At 31.9% G+C, this 18,932-nt stretch overlaps 1 protein-coding gene across 2 annotated transcripts in view; it reads left to right on the plus strand.

The window, feature by feature from the left end:
- The first annotated feature begins 51 nt into the window (after window positions 1-51).
- Window positions 52-18,932, plus strand: part of LOC129226135 (eukaryotic translation initiation factor 1A, X-chromosomal-like) — a 62,193-nt gene continuing 43,312 nt past the window's right edge. For both annotated transcript variants that reach the window (XM_054860842.1, XM_054860769.1), the window contains exons 1-2: window positions 52-208; window positions 4,860-4,943. In XM_054860842.1, coding sequence (XP_054716817.1) covers window positions 193-208; window positions 4,860-4,943 — 100 coding nt within the window. In that variant the 5' untranslated portion in view covers window positions 52-192. The remainder of the gene's footprint in view (window positions 209-4,859; window positions 4,944-18,932) is intronic.

An 18,932-nucleotide genomic window follows, 5' to 3' on the forward strand; every position in this document is an offset into this window, starting at 1 on the left:
CAATTAAAGCTTTAAATATAAATAAAAAAAATGTTTCGAAATCAATGTTGGCAATGGAACAAATCGAAAATTTTATTTCATAAATAAATAGTATGGACTTGGTTGGTCTAGAAGTTTTACTCATAAATTTTTAGAAAATTGTGTTTTAATTTCGAATAATATAAAGTTTATTAATAGCAGCTTCAGTTCAAAATGCCGAAAAATAAAGGTAAATGAAGAATGTTTGTATAATGTGTTGAAAGTGCGTAATTGCGCATGTGATATTTTGTTTTGGAATCTTAAGTCACATTTTTAATTGTCACTTAAGTTTATTTTCTTAGTTACGTTGTAATACTAACCTGTGAAACAAATTTGAATCAGTTCACTAAGTGATGAATTAAGGAAGTAAAAACTCACATAAGTGTTAAAATTTTCTTCCCACCCTCGTTTTTTCAGTCAATTTGCTTGACGGAATCTAAGTAAAATTTTATACAGATATTCTAAGGATAATTTTGTAATTAAAAAAAAACATCCCATATTGAGAAAAAAGCATGGAAAAAAGCCCTTTTTTTTTCGTTAATAAATTCATATGCTGTTGTCGATAGGTTTAGCGCGCCATTTTCCACTTTTTTTACGTGTTCATTAATTTATCAACATCTAGAAATTTTCTTTTTGGTAAATATTTGGAAACTAATTATTCAGCATTTGGAAGTTTGAAATCGTTTTGAAGCTTAAATTATGTCATCGGAAAAAGGATTTTTGTCCTTCTATTTTCTAGGATTTCGATTTTTCGAAAAGAAGTTTAGGTTACATTTAAAATTTAATTTTGTTCACACTTTTCAAACTTTAAAGCAGATCACTGGCTCTTCAATAAAATCGCTGTCTGATCTACAAAAAAAAAAAAAAAAAAAAAAAAACTGCACATTCGAACTTTGAACAAGCCTCGCCGAAAAATAGGATCGTTCTTATTTAAATACTATACATACATTTAAAATATTTAAATATAATTATTTTTTATAATGCAAGATTTAAAACCAGGGAGATGGTTGGACAGCATAGTGCAATATCTGGCTCTCCTCTGATATGCCCCCTCTTGGCGAGATTTTAATTTTTCGCTCGATACGAAAATCGCCAATAAGGCGATAACTTGGCAACCCTGGTTTTGCAACTTGAACGCTGGAAAGTAGTTTCTCGAAGTCTGTCTTTTTGCACGTGTCTGTGTGGTAGGAGGTAGGTGCTCATATGTTCCGCTCTTAGGGAGATTTTAAGTTGAATACTCTAAAATAAAGTTTCAATTCAAACTTTATTTTAGAGTATTCTTTTTCTTGTTGTTTTTTAATGTTAATTTAGTTGAATTTTCTATTTTAATTATGAGTTCGGTTTGTGATGTTGTCCAAAAGTATCAATTGAAATTTTTGAATGAATCTTCTTTTTCTTTTTCGTCCAACGTTTGGACGTACCGGAGTCCTAAATATATTTTTTATATTTAAACTAATTGAAAATAAAGAGGTTTTTTTAGAATTTTTAAGGGAAATTGGTTTACTTAAGAATGAAATGTTATGTTCTAGATGTAATTCTGTTATGAAAATTAAAAAAACTAAAAAATGTTCAGATGGGTTAATTTTTTTTGTAGAAAGGTTATTGGGGGTGTTGTTTGTGGAAAAGAAGCAACGATCAGGAGTGGGTCATGGTTTAGTTCTAGCAAGTTGAAAATAGAGGAGATTTTTTTGATAACATATGAGATTTTAATTGGGACCAAAACTGCTGATATTGAAAGTCAATATTTTTTTTCATCACAAACTTTAGCCGATTGGCGAAATTATATTAATGAAGAAATATTAAATTACATTGAATTAAAATCCGAACAAATAGGGGGGGTTGGGAAAGTTATTGAAGTTGATGAATCTAAATTTGGGAAAAGAAAATATAATCGGGGACATGCAGTTGAGGGACAATGGATTTTTGGGGGGGTTGAATGGGGTTCGGGGAAAACTTTTTTGGTTGCTGTTGGGGATAGGGGTAGGGAAACTCTATTTTTGGCAATTAAGCAGTGGATACTACCAGGCACGACGGTGCACTCCGATTGTTGGAGGGCATATGATACATTGGGGGAGGAGGGGTATGAGCTTTTAACAGTCAACCATAAACTTAATTTTGTAGATCCAGAAACTAAATGTCACACTAACACAATTGAATCCACATGGAGACACGTTAAAAGTACTCTACCAACATATAATAGATTAGGGGATTTTAAATTTTATTTAGCTTATTATTTATACAAAAAAAATTGTGAATACAAAAATGAGGATGATATGTTTGTAAAGTTTTTGGAAATAATTCGCGAAATTAATTGGGTGGAGTACAAAATACAAGTAAAATAAGGTTGTTTTTTTTTTGGAATTTTTTTGTCAAAACAAACATAATTTAAATATTTTTGTAAAGTAATGATAATAAAAAATGGGATAATTTCCCTAAGAGCGGAACATATGTGCACTGCCTCACGTGAGGAAGTAAAAGAAAAGTAAAAAAGGTAAGTGGACATATTTTGAATTATTGTGTTTTTAGTGTGTTTCTGGTAGTTTGTATTTTGGTCTGGTTGGCATTTTTGTAGCACAAAAATGGTGTTAATTTCACATAAAATCTGTGACTTTATTGTATACTGAACGGAGGAGATCTGTGACTTATATCCGACTGTGATGTATATTAAAAGTCGGAGGGATAACGGACCGAGCGGCAGCGAGGTCCTGGCGAGCCCGAGGTCTCATAGTACTTTCGTAATGAGACCGAGGCAGGGCCGGCGAGCCGAGGTCTCATTACGAAAGTACTATGAGACCGAGGGCTCGTATCCCGGAGAAACAACGGAAAAAAATTAATGCATTAATTTCATTAAATAATTAATGACATAATTTGAATTTTTCCTGTTGGCGCTAAATAAGCATCGCTAAGAACGATGTATGACATATGACGTCATACATAGTTTTCTTGGCGACGCTTTTTTGGCGCCAACAGGAAAAAGTCGCCAAGAGGGGGGTATATCAGATTTGTTCCCAATATCTTGTAATTAAAGGGAACTAATGCAGCAATTATTCCAGACCTGTAATTTAGGAGGGTTAAAGGGGGCATTGATTTAAAGAAATTCATTACAAAATGGGTGTGGGTTTTGTTTGTTCATATAATTAGCTCTGAATTTAATCCCTTTGCTCCCTCCTTTCCCCCAGAAAAATTCAAAATGATCAGGCTAAATCATAGTTATAGTTTTTGTCTGATGTTTTTCATCCATAAGCTCACTTCTTTGTGACCATTGCTGTTGTTGGAAAAAATATTTAGGGAGACTCACCTCGTTGTTTGAGTCAGACTCCTAAAAGAAATGGTTTCAAACCATGGATGCAAAACCTTTTGTCTTAATGAAATTGCAGAGACTGAGAACAGGACAGAAAAGATATTCAATGACTGTCCTTCAGTTTTTGCTTTGAAAAAGCAAATGAATGTACGGCTCAAAATTTTCAGTCTTTTAACATATCAACAAACTTGCAACGATTTTTAAAATTCATTTACATTCAATTTGTGTTTAATTTTTTCAATAAAAACCAATTATTTCGGGGGTACATCGTCAGGGTTTGCCGATATAGGATCAGTTTGTATATTACATACTGATGATCTATCTTAAACATATGAGGCAGTGAGAAGCAAAGTGAAAAAATTACAAATTTTGAGATAATCTACAAATAGAAGGGAACCTCTCCTTTGTCTTAAGGCAAGACATAGTACTAGTAGCTCTGGTAAGTGCTGCTGTACAGCACAATTTAGAAAAAAATTCAATGGAAGCCTGCCTAGAGCGTTATCTTAAGCACGTTTTACTCGAAACTTGAAAATATCCTCTTACATTTCAAATTCTTTTGTTTTCATATTTTTATGGAAATATGGATTTTAAGGAAAAAAAGTCAAGAAACCACTAAAACAGTAAGATTGTCTTGTCATAACTTGCCATCGAAACTCTAAAAATCTCGACTATTTTCATACACATTGGAGAACGACAAAAAAATTCATGAGTTCTCCCTCCGAAAACCTCATTTTAAAGTTATCATCACTATATTAAAATGTAGGGGGGGGGGAGATCCTATTTGAAATCGTTTGTAATTGTCATTTATGCCGCTTTTAGGCAAGTTTAGAAATAAGGGCTGGGTAAGCTTATCTCGGTTGAAAAAATTTCCTAAGAATTGAAGTCCTAAAATGCAGCTTTTGGCTATCTTTCATGGCATTTGTGGAAGAGCACTGGTAAAGGCAGCTCGAGTTCTCCCCCAGCTATAAAAACGCAAGTTTTGGAACTCTTAGATTTTCCCTGAGGGTTTCCTGTCACTGGAGTGGCTTACCAGAGCTGTTTGGTCTTGTGAGCAATAAGTGTACTCTTAGGATGGTAGTATTTAGAGATCTTCCAAGGGTCTAAAAGTTGGAATCAAGAAATGATGTAAATGATGGAGCAAAATTTTGAAATTAATAGATTTTTTTTTTCAAGGAGAAAGATGTAACTTCTCTCCCAATTAGACCAAAATTTCTGTTAAAGAAAAATACGTTGTGTAAAATTGTTTTCTTTTCATTATATTTTCTTTATTTTTTTTAGTCTTGAAAAAAATCCGACAATTACAAGGTTTTGGGAGGGGCCATGACCCCCATGGCCTCCCTCTAGATCCGCCCCTGTGCTGATTTAATTAACCACTGGTTCAATTACCATGTACTCATTGTATTTCATTTAATATTTATCTTATTTTTTAAATCCATGTTTTTCTCTTTAGGTTAACTTTATATTTAAAATACCTATGAGGCATATAAAAATGTATTTCACTAAAATTAAGTTGTTAAAAAACTAAATTTCATTAAACTAGGAAAGGGAGGTAAGAATCGCAGGAGAGGAAAGAATGAAAATGAAACAGAGAAGCGAGAATTGGTGTTTAGAGAAGATGGTCAAGGTAAAAATTTAGTTTTTTTCTTCTGATACCTATAAAAGTATTATTAAGATTGTTTATGCAAATTTCTAATTAATAATGTTGTAAATCAAGTAGGTTTTGGAATGTTTGCAAGTTAATATATGCTCTTAATAATTGTTCAGTTTCCTTCCATATCCTTGTGTTATAGGAATTCTGATTATAAAGAAAAGTTATTAGATAAGAAAAGAAGTGCTTCTTTAAGAAAAAAAGAGAAAATTGACCAGTTATCATTTTTATGATCACAGAAATGGATGCCTCAAGGAATTCAATTGTCATATCAGTAGGGTTGGCACATTTAAGCCAAAGGTGGAAAAAAAAAAAAAAAAAACCATGGAAATAACCTGTAAAAACCATCCTGGTAAATGTATAATTAGCTATGCTTTTTTCATAAGGATGTAATTATTTTAAATCTTATATAATCAATTATATCTTTGAACATGGTTAATATTCAGTGCATCATTGGAAGATTAATTTAAATGCTAAATGTGTACTGTGTGTGTGTTTTAGTAAATTGCTTTTTAAGATAATACAGTGAATGCAGAAAATGAGAAAAGGGGGGTAGTAAATAACAATAAAATTACTCACTGGGTTTAATTAAAAGTTTTAAAATACAAGGTATCTCAAAAGTCCATAACACATTTTAAAAAATCATAGAAACAGTGATGAGATTTTTCGGCTTTTTCTGCCGTCTTTTAAAACCTTTCCTCCTTTTTTTTGCCTCTTTCAGGCCTTATTTTTCTCAAAAATCGGAAAAGAATAAGATTTTTTCTAATTTTCGGTCTCCGATTTCTTATTTTCCCCCCTCGAATCTTCATCCTTGTCCGCGATATCTGCCAAAAGCGTATGTTTTGGAATCATGCCAACAACGCCAAACACATGCTGCGCCGAAAGTTGCATGCCTCGTTTGAGATTTCAATCTTTTTGTATCCTGCAAGTATTTCAATTATTTTTAATGTTGGGTGGTTTTTTACTACAGTGAAACCTGTGTAAGTTGACCACTTGCGGTGTCGTACTTTGGTGGTCAACTTATAAAAGGTGATACTGATTTTTTTTGTCATTTTTTACATCATATATTCATTTTTTGATTAATTCATACATATTTATTCTGTTAAACTCACTTTCATTGTTTAACATTAATTTGAAACAATAATTAAGAATGTCCCCCCCTCCCCCCCGACCTATGAGTTCAGAACTTACTCTGGATAAAACCAAATTTTTGGATATTTTAAATACCTCCTCACTTTTACAAAGAGAGCCTAAAACTATTTTTAGGCCTCTAACTTCGGAAAATTTTGTTGGGTGAGCCCCTGCTCCCCTCTAATGTCATTAAAAATTACTTAAAATTGCATTTTTAGTACACTATTTCCGAATACTTGTGGAGAAAATTTTCTAGCTTTTTTTCCAATTTACAGGGCTCCCAAATGGTCCGCTTTTCCCGCCAAAGTCCGCTTTTTCGGGTTAAGTCCGTTTTAGACCGCTTTTTAACATTTTGGTCCGATTAGTCCGCTTTTATATTGTTTTTACTTAAATATCAGATTTTAAAAGTTTTCCATTGTGTTAAAAGATACTGTACACCCAAACACGCGTCCGCGGCGCCTTAACCTGACTTTCCCATATTATTTCGCTTTAGATTGACGTCATTACTCCTTCTTCAACCGCTGCAGCATGGAAATTCATAAAAAAGAGGTTTTGGGAGGAGTTATGACGTCGAATTGCGAAGCAGGGTGCTACCGATATTTCTCGGAATTTCAGCCTTACGATTGCAATAACGAACGAACTTTCCCATCTCGAAACTCGAATATTCCTTTATCTCAAAGTTTTCATTGGACCCCAAGCTCTTGAGACTGTTGTGGAAACTTCCCATAACTCGGAACGTTTTGGCCGGTCCCTTGGGACTTATGTCAGGCGTTGACTGTAATAGTAACGCTGCTATGAACCACCCCTTTTGCAAATAAATTCGGAAGTAATCTCGTGGCGTATGCGCCATTTTTTTTTACAGGTGCATATGCTCGTAAATTTTACGCCTTGAAAAGTTCATGAAAAAAAAAGTTTATTTTCCAAGTGCTTGAAAGCCTTGAAAAAGTATAAAAAGTATCTTTATTGCTTGAATTCTTTTAAAAATCATTACAAGCAATCTAAAGCATACTTTTGCTTGTAATTCTTTTGAAAATATTTCATCAGTGCAATTTTCTCAACGTAGGTTCGATATGCAGTATCGCGAAAAAATTGCTTTCGTGTTTGAGGTTTCAATCCTTTTGCATCTTGCAAATATTTTGATGTTTTTTACAATTGGAAGATATTTTGACATGTGCTACCTTACATTAGCTTATTTCTCATTTAATTTCAATAATTAACGAAGGAATTAGTTTGGAAACCATGACAACATTGAACTTACTCGAACTTCGCGGAAAACTGCTTCTCGCGTTGGAAATTTCAATCCTTTTGCATCTTGTAAATATTTTGATGTTTATGACAATAGGAAGTTATTTTGACGTATACTATTTTAGATTAACTTATTTTTCGTTTAATTTCAATAATTAACAAAGTAATTATTTTGGAAATCATGGCAACATTGAACTTACTCGGACTTCGCGAAAAATGAGTTTTAGTGTTTGAAATTTCAATCTTTTTGCATCATGAAAATATTAAAATATTTTGCCCAATCAATTGTTATTTTCCCACTTGCTATCTGAGATTAGCATGTCTTATGTTTAATTTAGTAGAAAATAAACAAATTAATTTTATGGGAAATATGCCAAAATTGAACTTGGTTCGTGAAAATTTGCTTATCTGAGCTTTCAATCGTTTTGCATCTAGTAAATATTTTTATATATTTGGCAATTTGAAGTTGTTTTGACATGCTGCATTAGATTAACTCCTTTTAATTTTTATTTAAATAATTAAAAAAATTGATATATTTTTTCAAATTCAAATTTTTAGTTTTTCAACCTTAACTTGCAAACTTAATTTTAATTATTATTAGCTTATTTTCGGTTATTACTGTTTTTATAGGGGGGGGGGATATTAAATGTAAACAATTGAGTGCATAACATTTTAACTTAGTGTTTGTATTTAAAACAAAGTTGAATTATAAAATTTTATAAAGGTGAATTTTTGTACATTTTTTTTCATTGTCATGATGCCTGCTAAAGAGGGGAATTATCCCCCCCCCTCATAAAAGTTCAAAGCACTGATGGTCTTGCAGTCATGGAGTTTTTTTTTAAATCTAAGTTTTATGATTCTTGAAAATATACTTTGAATATGAAAATTGCAAAACTAAGCCTCATGTGATCTGCTTCTCTTTGTGATTAAGTATTTCAGACATTTTTAGGAAAACTTTCAATACAGTAGATCTTTTATCAAAGTGTCTCTTGTAGAAAAAGCAGTTTGTTTTCCTATACTTTTTATATTACTTTCTTTTATTTATATGTTAGCATTAAATGAAATCTGCATGTATATAGTGCAAATTTAGGGTAGTACCTTGAAAAATATTTTTTTACTCTTGAAAAGTGCTTAAATTTTTTTCTCCCTAAAGGGTATGAACCCTGTGATAAGAGATTAAATTTAAAATATAAAATAATTTTACTATAAACTCAGTTGTAACTTTGTTGAAAATCAAAACAATATTTTTTAGATTTCAGTGTAAGTCATGAGGAAGTGCAAATTTCTCAACAAATAGTTAGATGAAACTGATGACAATGGGAACAAAATTAAAGACTGGGGAAAACAACAAGAGAATAAAGTTTTTTGTTTGGTGTGTGATAACACTATATTAAGAAGCATTAAAAGACAGAAAAACATAAAAATAATTTAAAACTAATTAAAGATGCTGAGCAGCATCACCTATCCTTTAGTGAGACTACCAGCATCCCTGGTTCAAGTCAAAATGTATCATTATGCCTATTTAGTTCTAAAGAGGCTGTTTTAAATGCTGAACTAAGTGCCCCCCCCCCACCCCCCAATGTTATGCACTCTATCAATGGATAAAGAGATCAGTTTCACAGGTGATAAAAGAATTGTATCTCTCATTATTATAGTTAATTAACGAATTATCTTCACGAATTTAGCAGCTGGCAACTAATTTGCCTTTTGGTGCTTCCATGGATTTAACTCTGAGTGGTCCTCCCAAGGTAGACCTCAAGGTTCAGAAAATTTTCAAGTGGAAAATGGCCACTAGGCTCAAAAAGCTTGGTGGCCACCAGTTTTACCGGGTTTCGAAAACAGCGCTGTAGTACAAGAATGGGGGTGGGGGAAGGGGGGATTTCGACTTGTATTTTTTGAAACAAATATTATGAAAGTGATGTTAAAGGAATGCTAACAAGAAATATAAATTATATTAATCATGGAAACATAAGAGGCATAGGGTGAAGGTTGGGAGCTCCTGAAGCAAATGGTTCATTCCACCCATTTTAAAGTTTCATAAGAAAAAAAAATCATTAAGCCAAAAATAAAGTAGTGTACACAGTACCATGGTCCCACAGTGAAAAAAAAAATTATGGCATAAAAATATTTAACTACAGACCTCCTCCAGTAATATACAATTTGGCATTTACCAAGAATATATTTCCAAAAAAAAAAAAACATTCTTTTTGCATTATTTGAACTAAGAGTATGACCAAGTCGCCATGTTAGGATGACTATGAAGGGAAAACAATCAAAGGACTGGCTATTTGGCTTATATTTTAATCTGATGCAATTGCAGATTAAAAAATTACAACTGTTATTCAAATAAATAGAAACTAGCCCCCGTTGTTTAAACGATTTTCAATGGAACGTATTCCTAATCGATCGCGAGTATTACTGTCCACATCACAGCAGAAATATAAGATATAGTTTATAGAAATATATTTTTTTATTTCTTTTTTTAATGATGTTGGATTTATAATGAAATACAGGATTTATGGGAAAACATGGAACTTTGACTATGGCAAAGGAATGATAAAATGGGGTGCTGGGGGCTTTGTGCAGTCAAAAACAAGTTGCCTTTTTAAGTTTTAAATTAATTTTTTTTTCCTATTTTGACGATTTTCAGAATAAAGACTGTTTGAGTTAATTGGGAATCAAATAGGATCGGAACGACCTTCGAGGATTTATGTAAAAAAACATACATAATGGTGTGTTTTTTTAAAGAGCCAAAAATTTGCATAATATTTTCATACTTTCAGAACAAGATTTAAAGCAAAACATAAAACTGTTTTAGAAAAAGAATTTGAAAAAAGTACAGGGTTCATACGCTTTTGGTTAAAAAAAATTCCCTTACTTTTCCAGGTTATTTTTTTAGAAAATTCCAGGTTACTCGCTTCACTCAAAATTAAATTTAAGTAACAATATTTTCAAAATAGTCAAAATTGTTCAAAGTAGCAATGTTTAAGAACTGAAACTTTTCCACTTGTAAAAAAAAAACTTGGTTTTTAAAAAAAAAATTTCTGTCACAAGTTTAAAAAAAAAAAAACATTTCGTTAAATATTGTTTTCATTTGTTAACTATTTGTTAAAAACAACGTACTTTCAACTTATTTTAACGTTTCTCTGATGCCACATGTCATGCATATTAGCGTTTTGCTGTAATCAGCAGCAATCTTTCTCCGCTTTTGGTTTACGATTCTTTTTATTTTCCTATTAGTATGTAACACAAAACATATTGAGCAAAGTACAAAGCTCAGGGTTCGTACGCTCCGGGAATTCCGGGAAAACCGGGAATTGTCAGGGAAAATGACACTGTCAAAAATGTCAGGGAAAAGTCAGGGAGTTTTCAAAATTTGTCCTCCAAAAATTTTTTTTCCATTTTTTCCCCCAAGGAATTAAGTACCATGAGATCTAGTCTTCGTTTTTATTGTGATTTCACAAAAAAAATTGCAAATTTTTATCTAAACCGACGCTGGCACTTAAAAACTGCGATCGAGAAATGAACGTTTTTTTTTCACAACGAAAAATTCGCCAAAAGAGCGAAGATTTTCTTGCATGGAGTCAGTGAGGGGAACGCATTTCTTTCTACTGCCTAAAGTTTTAGATGGGTTGCCACAACATTCTATTCGGTTCAGGGTTCGTACGCTCCGGGAAAACTTGAAATTATCATGGAAAATGACATAGTCAAAAATGTCAGGGAATTTTCCAAATGTGTCCCCAAAATTTTTCTTTTCCCAATTTTTTCCCAGGGAATTTGGTTTTATGAGATCTAATCTTCATTTTTATCGATGTATTTAAAAAAAATTGTAACAATTTTAAAGCAATGAAAAAAGTGGCGACCCAAAAAATCTTCAGCAGCTGCCGTTTTTGGCTCTCAGTAGTTCCCAAGGGAAAAAAAATCAGGTGAACAGCAATTATGCACAAACTCAAAAGGAGAGAAGACAATTTACTGCTTCGGAAGCACAACCTGTAGATGGGGGAAGGTCGATCGGGGAAAATAGTTTTTTTTTTTTTTTTTTTTGATCGGAAAATCATTTCAGCTACGTGTGAAACGTAGTCGCCATCTTTGGTCATTCACAAGATGGATGTAGATACGATCCTAAAATGCCTAAGTTTCTAAAAACAAAGCAGAATTGGATGTTTTCTTTAATTGAAAACTGATGAAAATAACAAAAAATGGTCTACAAATTGTTTTTCTATTGTTATTTAAAATAATTTTCTTGAGAAATGAAAAATTTTGTTCTTAAAACTTAATCTTATCCTCACTGCCTCGGACGCAAATGTGATAAAAACTTTTCAATGAATTGTAGTTTCATGAAGATTAATTATTTTTTAATTGTCTTCATGCGACAAATTAAAAAAGTTATTTCTTATTTTTGGGCATAGCCGCCATATTTGGTCATTCCCAAGATGGAAGTACACAAGACTTTTTAAGTGCCTAAGTTCCCGAAAACGGCATTGAATGTTAATTGCAATGCAAACTATTGAAAACAACACAAATTGTGCCTTTTTTTCCGGATAATTTGTAATTATTTTCTGGAAAAATGCAAAATTTAATCTTCATAACATTTTTTTGTTTTAATTGATTTAGACTCTTATGTGCTAAATACTGACTATTTTGCTTTTATTGTATCCTTTTAAGGATTATTAATTATTTATTACTACTTTTATACTACAAATCCAAAAATCTACATATTATTTTAAATTTTTCACTTTGTCGCCATATTTGATCGTTTGCACAATGGAAGTAGACTTAAACTTCCAGAAACAGAATTGGATGTTTATATCAATGAGTAACATTGAAAATAACATTAAAATGTGCAAAAAGTTGTGAATTTTTGAAAATTAACTAATACTTTCTGGAAAAGAAAATTTGAAATTTTAATGTAAGCATCCTTTAATATGTGAAAAAAAAAAAAAAAAAAAAAAGATTATTGGCATTGGCCTATGGTCGGCGGATGTTGATTTTTGTTACTATGCATTACATGGTATGCAAATTGATGCAACAAGTTAACCATATTTATACTAAAAATTAGCTTTGCATTCTGCTCAATATGTTTTGTGTAACCTACTTATAAGAAAATAAAAAGTATTGTAAACCAAAAGTGGATGCTAAAAGGTTGCTGCAGGACTACAGCAAAACGCTATAATATTACGCGTGACATCAAAAAAAAAACGCTAAAATAAGTTGAAAGTACTCTGTTTTCAACAAATAGTAAACAAATTAAAACAATTTTAAACAAAATGTTTTAAAAAGACTTAAAATTTTGACAGAGAAAACAAAGGAAAAAAAATCCAAGTTTTTTTTTTTTTTTAAATCTAAGGGGGAGAAGTTTCAGTTCTTCTGCATTGCTACTTTAAACAATTTTAATTATTTTGAAAATATTACTATTTAAACTTAAATTTTTAATGAAGCGAGTAACCTGGAATTTTCTAAAAAACAACCTGGAAAACCTGGAAAAGTCAGGGAACTTTTTTTAACCAAAAGTGTATGAACCCTGAAGCTATTTTTCAGTATAAATATGATTAACTTGTTGCATCGATGGGCATACCATACAATGCATTCTATCAAAAGTCAACATCCGTCAATCATAAGATAATGCCAATAATCAGTTTTTTTTCCTTTTGCATATAAAGGATGCTTGCATTAAAGTTAAAAATTTTCTTTTTTGCACATTTACTTTCAATAAACATTGCTTTCAATAGACATTGAGATAAACATCTAATTATGTTTTTGTAAATTTTTGTCTATTTCCATCTCGCAAATGACCAAATATGGCGACTAAGTAAAAAATTTAAGATAATGAGTAGATTTTTGAATTTGTAGCATAAAAGTAGTTACAAATAATAATTTATCCTTAAAAAACTACAATTATAAGACAAAATAGTCAGTTTTTAGCACATAAGCGTCTAAATCAATTAGAATAAAAAAAAAAATCTGGAGATAAAATTTTGCATTTTTCCAGAAAATAATTACGAATTACCCGGAAAAAAGGGCGCATTTTGCGTTGTTATCAATAGTTTGCATTGCAATAAATATCCAATGCTATTTTCGGAAACTTAGACACTTAAAAGGTTTTGTGTACTGCCATCTTTAGAATGACCAAATATGGCGGCTACGACAAAAATTAAGAAATAATTTTTTGAATTTGTAGCATGAAAACAATTTAAAAATAATAAATCTTCATGAAACTACACTTCAGTTGAAAAGTTTTTAGCACAATTGCGTCCAAGGCAATGAGGATAAGATTAAGTTTTAAGAACAAAAATTTTCATTTCTCAAGAAAATTACATATTTAAAATAAAAAAAAAAAAAAAAAAAAACAACTTGCAGCACATTTTGCGTTGTTTTCATTAGTTTACAGTTAAGGAAAACATCCAATTCTGCTTTGTTTTTGGAATCTTAGGCATTTAAGCATCGTGTCTTCTTCCATCTTATGAATGACCGAACATGGCGACTACGTTTCATTCGTAGCTGAAAAGACTTTTCAATTAAAAAACGATTTTCTCAATTGACCCTACCGTCCGCAGGCTTGTGCTTTAGAAGAAGGAAAATGTTCTTCTCCCGTTAAATTTGTGCATAATTCCTGTTCACTCTAGGAAATTTTTTCTTTGGAACTATTGGGGGGCAAAAATGGCGTCCGCAGAAGTTTTTTTTTTTTGGTTCGCCTTTTTTATTTTATTGCCAGCTTCATTGCCTCAAAACTGTTTACATTTTTTTTTTCAGGAAACATCGATAAAAACGAAGATTAGAACTCAAGGTTCAAAATTCCCTGGAAAAAAAATTTTTTGGGGGCAAAGTTTGAAATTTTCCTGACTTTTCCCAGACAATTCCAGGTTTTCCTGGAGCGTACGAACCCTGTAATTTAATAACCATATTTTCCTGTGTATTATCGGCGGGCGGCCTATAATCTGCAGGTTCTAAAATGGGCCTAAAGAAAAAAAAAGCTTCGTATAATCCCAGGTGTATAATACGATGTAAAAAAAACAAGTTTGAATTTAATATACCATTTGAGCAACTAAACTAAAAACGTGAAAAGGTAATTACTTTGAAGGCATAATCAAAATTTATCTAAAATATAATCTAAAATATAATGATTTCTTCTTGAAATCATGATTATAGTACGCTAATTACTTGAAAAACAGAGTCACGACAAAGGAGCAAACGCTCTGATCTTGTGCAAATGGCTTCCTAATTCACTGTATTTTTGCTTATTTTACATTGCCTGAATCGCGTAAGAGGAACATTCAAGCAGCGTAAAATAACCAACATTCAGGCAGGCAGTGAGAAAGGACATGCAAGCTTTGTAAAATAAACAACATTCAGTCGGAGTACGGTCTCTATCGGTGAATCCTTATTGTACTGAGGCATCTGTGGTGTGGAATTCTTTTCTTAGGATCTAAAATAAAAATACCCCCCCAAAAAAGTTGGCGACTGTAGAGAGTTTTTGGGGTCGCCAATTTTGAAAACTGAGTCGCCACGTGGCGAGTGGCGACCGTAAATCTTGACCTTTATCCCAAGGTCCTCTTTTTGATCCTAACTGGTCCTCTTTAGTCCCCTTTTTGATTGAAAATGGTCCTCTTTTACCCTTTTCTGAAGCTAAAATGTGTTGGGAGCCCTGAATTTACATAATCTTCATCCCTTTTTTGGAAAAACATAGAATGAAATTTTATTTTGGCATTTCAATTTCAAACTACTTTTTGTGTGAAGCTGCTCCTATCTAAATTTGTTGTCGTCTAAGTGAGCTTTAAAACATGTTTTTAAGACGAAGAAGAGCTCTCGAATCTCTTTCTCCTAACAATACCATAAAAAAAGCTCAATTATATTGCTTTTCTTGCTTTAATGTCGAAATTTTGTAGCGAAAGTCCTCAAACTCCCTCCGTTCCCTTAACGTGACTAAAAACATTCATTTTTAGGCTTTCAAGCTTGGAACATATTCTTTGGAGACAACGCATTCCATCAAAATATAAATTAAAATTGTGTTTTCAGAACTTCAATATCAAAAAATTTCAGAAGACAGCCCCTGAACCCCAACCCATCTTCTAGCATCGTCCAAGAGAACCTGAAATGTGTTTTTAAGACTTTGCTTTCGAAAAAAATCCAGAGAAGATCTTCAAAGACTTGCTCTTTTCCTAATATTACTATAAAAGATAGAATAAATTGAGCCTTTGAAACCTCAATTTCCAAATTTAGCCTAAGAAGATACCTAAATTTTCAAGACGCTTAACGTCTTTAAACAAAGCCAAAAATTGCACTTCTAAGTTTTTAATTTTGATAAATTTCCGGATGGTCCTCCCTACCATCTCCTAAAGGTCAAGATTCACGGTTGGCGCTCGCCACATGGCGACCTAGTTTGAAAAAGTGGTGACCTAAAAAAACCTTAAGTCACAATTCCCCCCCCCCCCCCCGTTCCTAGAAAAAACATCTTGGGATGAAGAGGAATTATGCTCAAACTCGAGGATGGAAGAAAATAAATCGCTTTGGAAGCATACGCCTGAAGATAAACACATGATAGAAGATCGTTTTTTGACCTGAACGGCAATACAGTTACGCGGGAAACATATATGCCATATTTGGTTATTCACAAGATGAAAGTAGGCAAAGTACTTAAGTGAGTCATTCCATGTCAAGTGACCTAGGGGTCCCCACTCGACCACTTCCGATTTGGATGAAATTTTAAAGAGGCGTAGAGATGCCTTTAAAACTAATCTATGCAAATTTTCAGCTTCCTAGATCCAAATCCTGAGGATCTTGGGTCTCCAAAAAATGCGATCCTTAGGGTGGCGACAGATCAGGGAAATCGGGGAAAAGTCAGGGAACTTTATTAATCAGGGAAAAGTCAGGGAAATATCAGGAAATTTTGAAAAAATAACAAAAAATCAGGGAAAATTGATTTTATGAAGAAAAAAAATTTTTTTTTTTGCTTTACAAAATTAAGTACTCTAATTCCCTACGCATTTTCCGCCAATTATCTGTTCAAAAAAAAAATAAAATTAATGAGGTGCAATTATACACTGTCGCATATTTGTGCATCTTTTTTCTTCAACGTCAAAGTATTGTGCTGAAGAGAATCTTACTTATTAACCACAGGATGAACTTCCTAAGATTGCTTCTGTGTCTGTTAGGTTGTTTATTTTACCTAGCTTGAAATTTCCTTTTACGCTTTCAATGCTACGTAAAATAAACAACCATACAGGCAAACAGGAAGCCTTCATTAATGCCTTAGATCCTTTGCCTTTATTCCATTCTCTCGTAGTAATTAGCGTACTGTAATCACGATTTCAAGAAGAAATCTTTGATTTTTGAATTGATACTATAAAAGCTTGAAAGTTATTACTTCTTCGCGTTTTTATTTTAATTGCTAAAATTGAACTTTCAATAAAACAAACTTTGTTTTTTTGCTGTTATACTATTTGTTGTCACCGCAGATTATGAAGGTTTTCTTTTCTTCAGACTTAACTGATTCTTTAATTTTATAACCAAGTTGTATTCTTCCTTTATATATTTTGAAATTAACTAATTGCTTTTATTTTTTCTTTTTTTTTCTTGCATTTCAAAGTTGTTTGTTACAAAAGCAATCTAAGATTTTTTTCGTTACATACTGAAATCATTTGAAATAGAGTTAACTTGTGTACTTAAGTAAATATCTTTATTTTTTTATTGTTAAAATGCTGTATTCATTCATAAAAACCTATGTTCTTGATTAGAGAAAAACTCTCTATGAATAGATGTCAAATGGTCGCATCTGTTTTGAATAAATATGTCAATTAGTTATATAAGAATAACTACATTACTTCTATTCTTTCACTATTACTTGTTATTTTAGCAACAATTATTATACTGTTTGAAAACTTAGTTCAAAATAATTTCAATAATTTTAGTTTTATCATAAATACTCATATGTTTTTAAGAGTAATTTTAATAGCTTCTTAAAATTCTTATGTAAGGTGGTTTCTAGAAGTCAAGTATTTTTTTTTTTAATTTTCTATATTCTTTCTATGTAGAAAAATTTAATATACTGTTTTATAGGGTTTTTTCCCCAAAAAGCTGACTTGATATGTTTTTTTTAACCATTTTATTAAAAAAAGTAGCATCTTTTTAAAATATATCTTTTATTTTACCACTTTACACAACTTAAAACGTTTAAAATACTATATTTTATACTAACATACAATAGATTTCAACTAGAGCAAAGAAAGAAAACCATTATCATTGGTAACGTAAATCAGGGAAATTTGGTGAACTTAATCGGGGAAAAGTCAGGGAACTTTTTTCACAGTTCCTGTCGCCACCCTGATCCAAGATGGCGGATTAATTTTTTTGTGGCAAATTGCCGAGTTAACACCAAGTTTACAGGAAATTTTATTACACTGGAAGCCTGAAATTTTAGGCGCTTAAACTATGTTTGACCGTTAGTATTTTCAAGTATTTTTGTGAATTTGAACTCGTTAGATTTCCTGTAGCATGCTCATGAACTTGTGAAAAAGCGCAATTAGAAAATTTCTTCTTGAATTTTAGGTTGTCATAAAATCTGAACAAAAATAATTCTAAAGCTCGTGCTGCATGATTTCATTGTCAAAATGTTTGTTTTTAATAGATTTTGTTAGTTGCAGAAATTAAATATCTATTTTCTAAAAGATATTGTGATTCAAAGTGGCTATCAAAACCGTTCAAGTGAAAATAGCCTATTTTTCAAAGCGCTATAGCTCAAGTTTGTCACCTCACATCTTCTTTTTGTGTATACCATTAGAACACATTTTTAGCCTACTTTCCCAGAAAAAGAAAAAAAAAGCATGAAAGAAGACTTAATGCATCTTAAAAATATCGCAAAAAACAAAAAAAAAGTCTAAAATAAATAAAATAATTAAATAAATATCAAAAATTCGAAAGTAGGGTATTGAGATGGGGAAAAATGTCTTTCTGTCTGTCTGTCTGTCCCCCTCCCCCCCCAATTACTTTTGAATGAATAGTCTGATTTGAACAAACTTTTTTTTGTTCGAAAGATCTCGGCGAGGACACTTCATTCCCATATTTCACTTTTTGAACTATTTTTTGTTCAATTTTGAACAGTTCAAAAAAACTTAACACTAGCGCCTACGGGGAAATTCAAGGCAATTCTGAACTGAGGCGAATTTGCTTCAAACAAGCTTTGTAGGAAAAAGCGTTTGAGGAAAAACTTGTATATAAAATATCTTTTTGATTTGAACAATTTTCCGTTCAATTTCGAACAGTTCAAATCCCTTAACATTAACTCCTACGGGGAAACTGAAAGTCAACATAGATTCCATATGTCGCAACACTTATGTTACGACTTGTTGCGTGTTTTCTTACAAGTCCAATAACTTCAACCAATTTCATTTTTTCCATTTTATTCACAATCACAACACTACTATTATATACCACAACAAACAATACTACTAACACATATATACAACTATTTACAAATGTTGGGTTTAGTTTCCATAATTCCACTCGGATCCTTATTTGATCCGAGCTAACACATACGCGTCTTAACTACACGCAGTGTCCGTTTCATCTGATTGGAATTCCCCTTCGGATAGGGAA

Source organism: Uloborus diversus, chromosome 1, assembly GCF_026930045.1.
Source record: "Uloborus diversus isolate 005 chromosome 1, Udiv.v.3.1, whole genome shotgun sequence".
Taxonomy (NCBI): Eukaryota; Metazoa; Arthropoda; class Arachnida; order Araneae; family Uloboridae; genus Uloborus; species Uloborus diversus.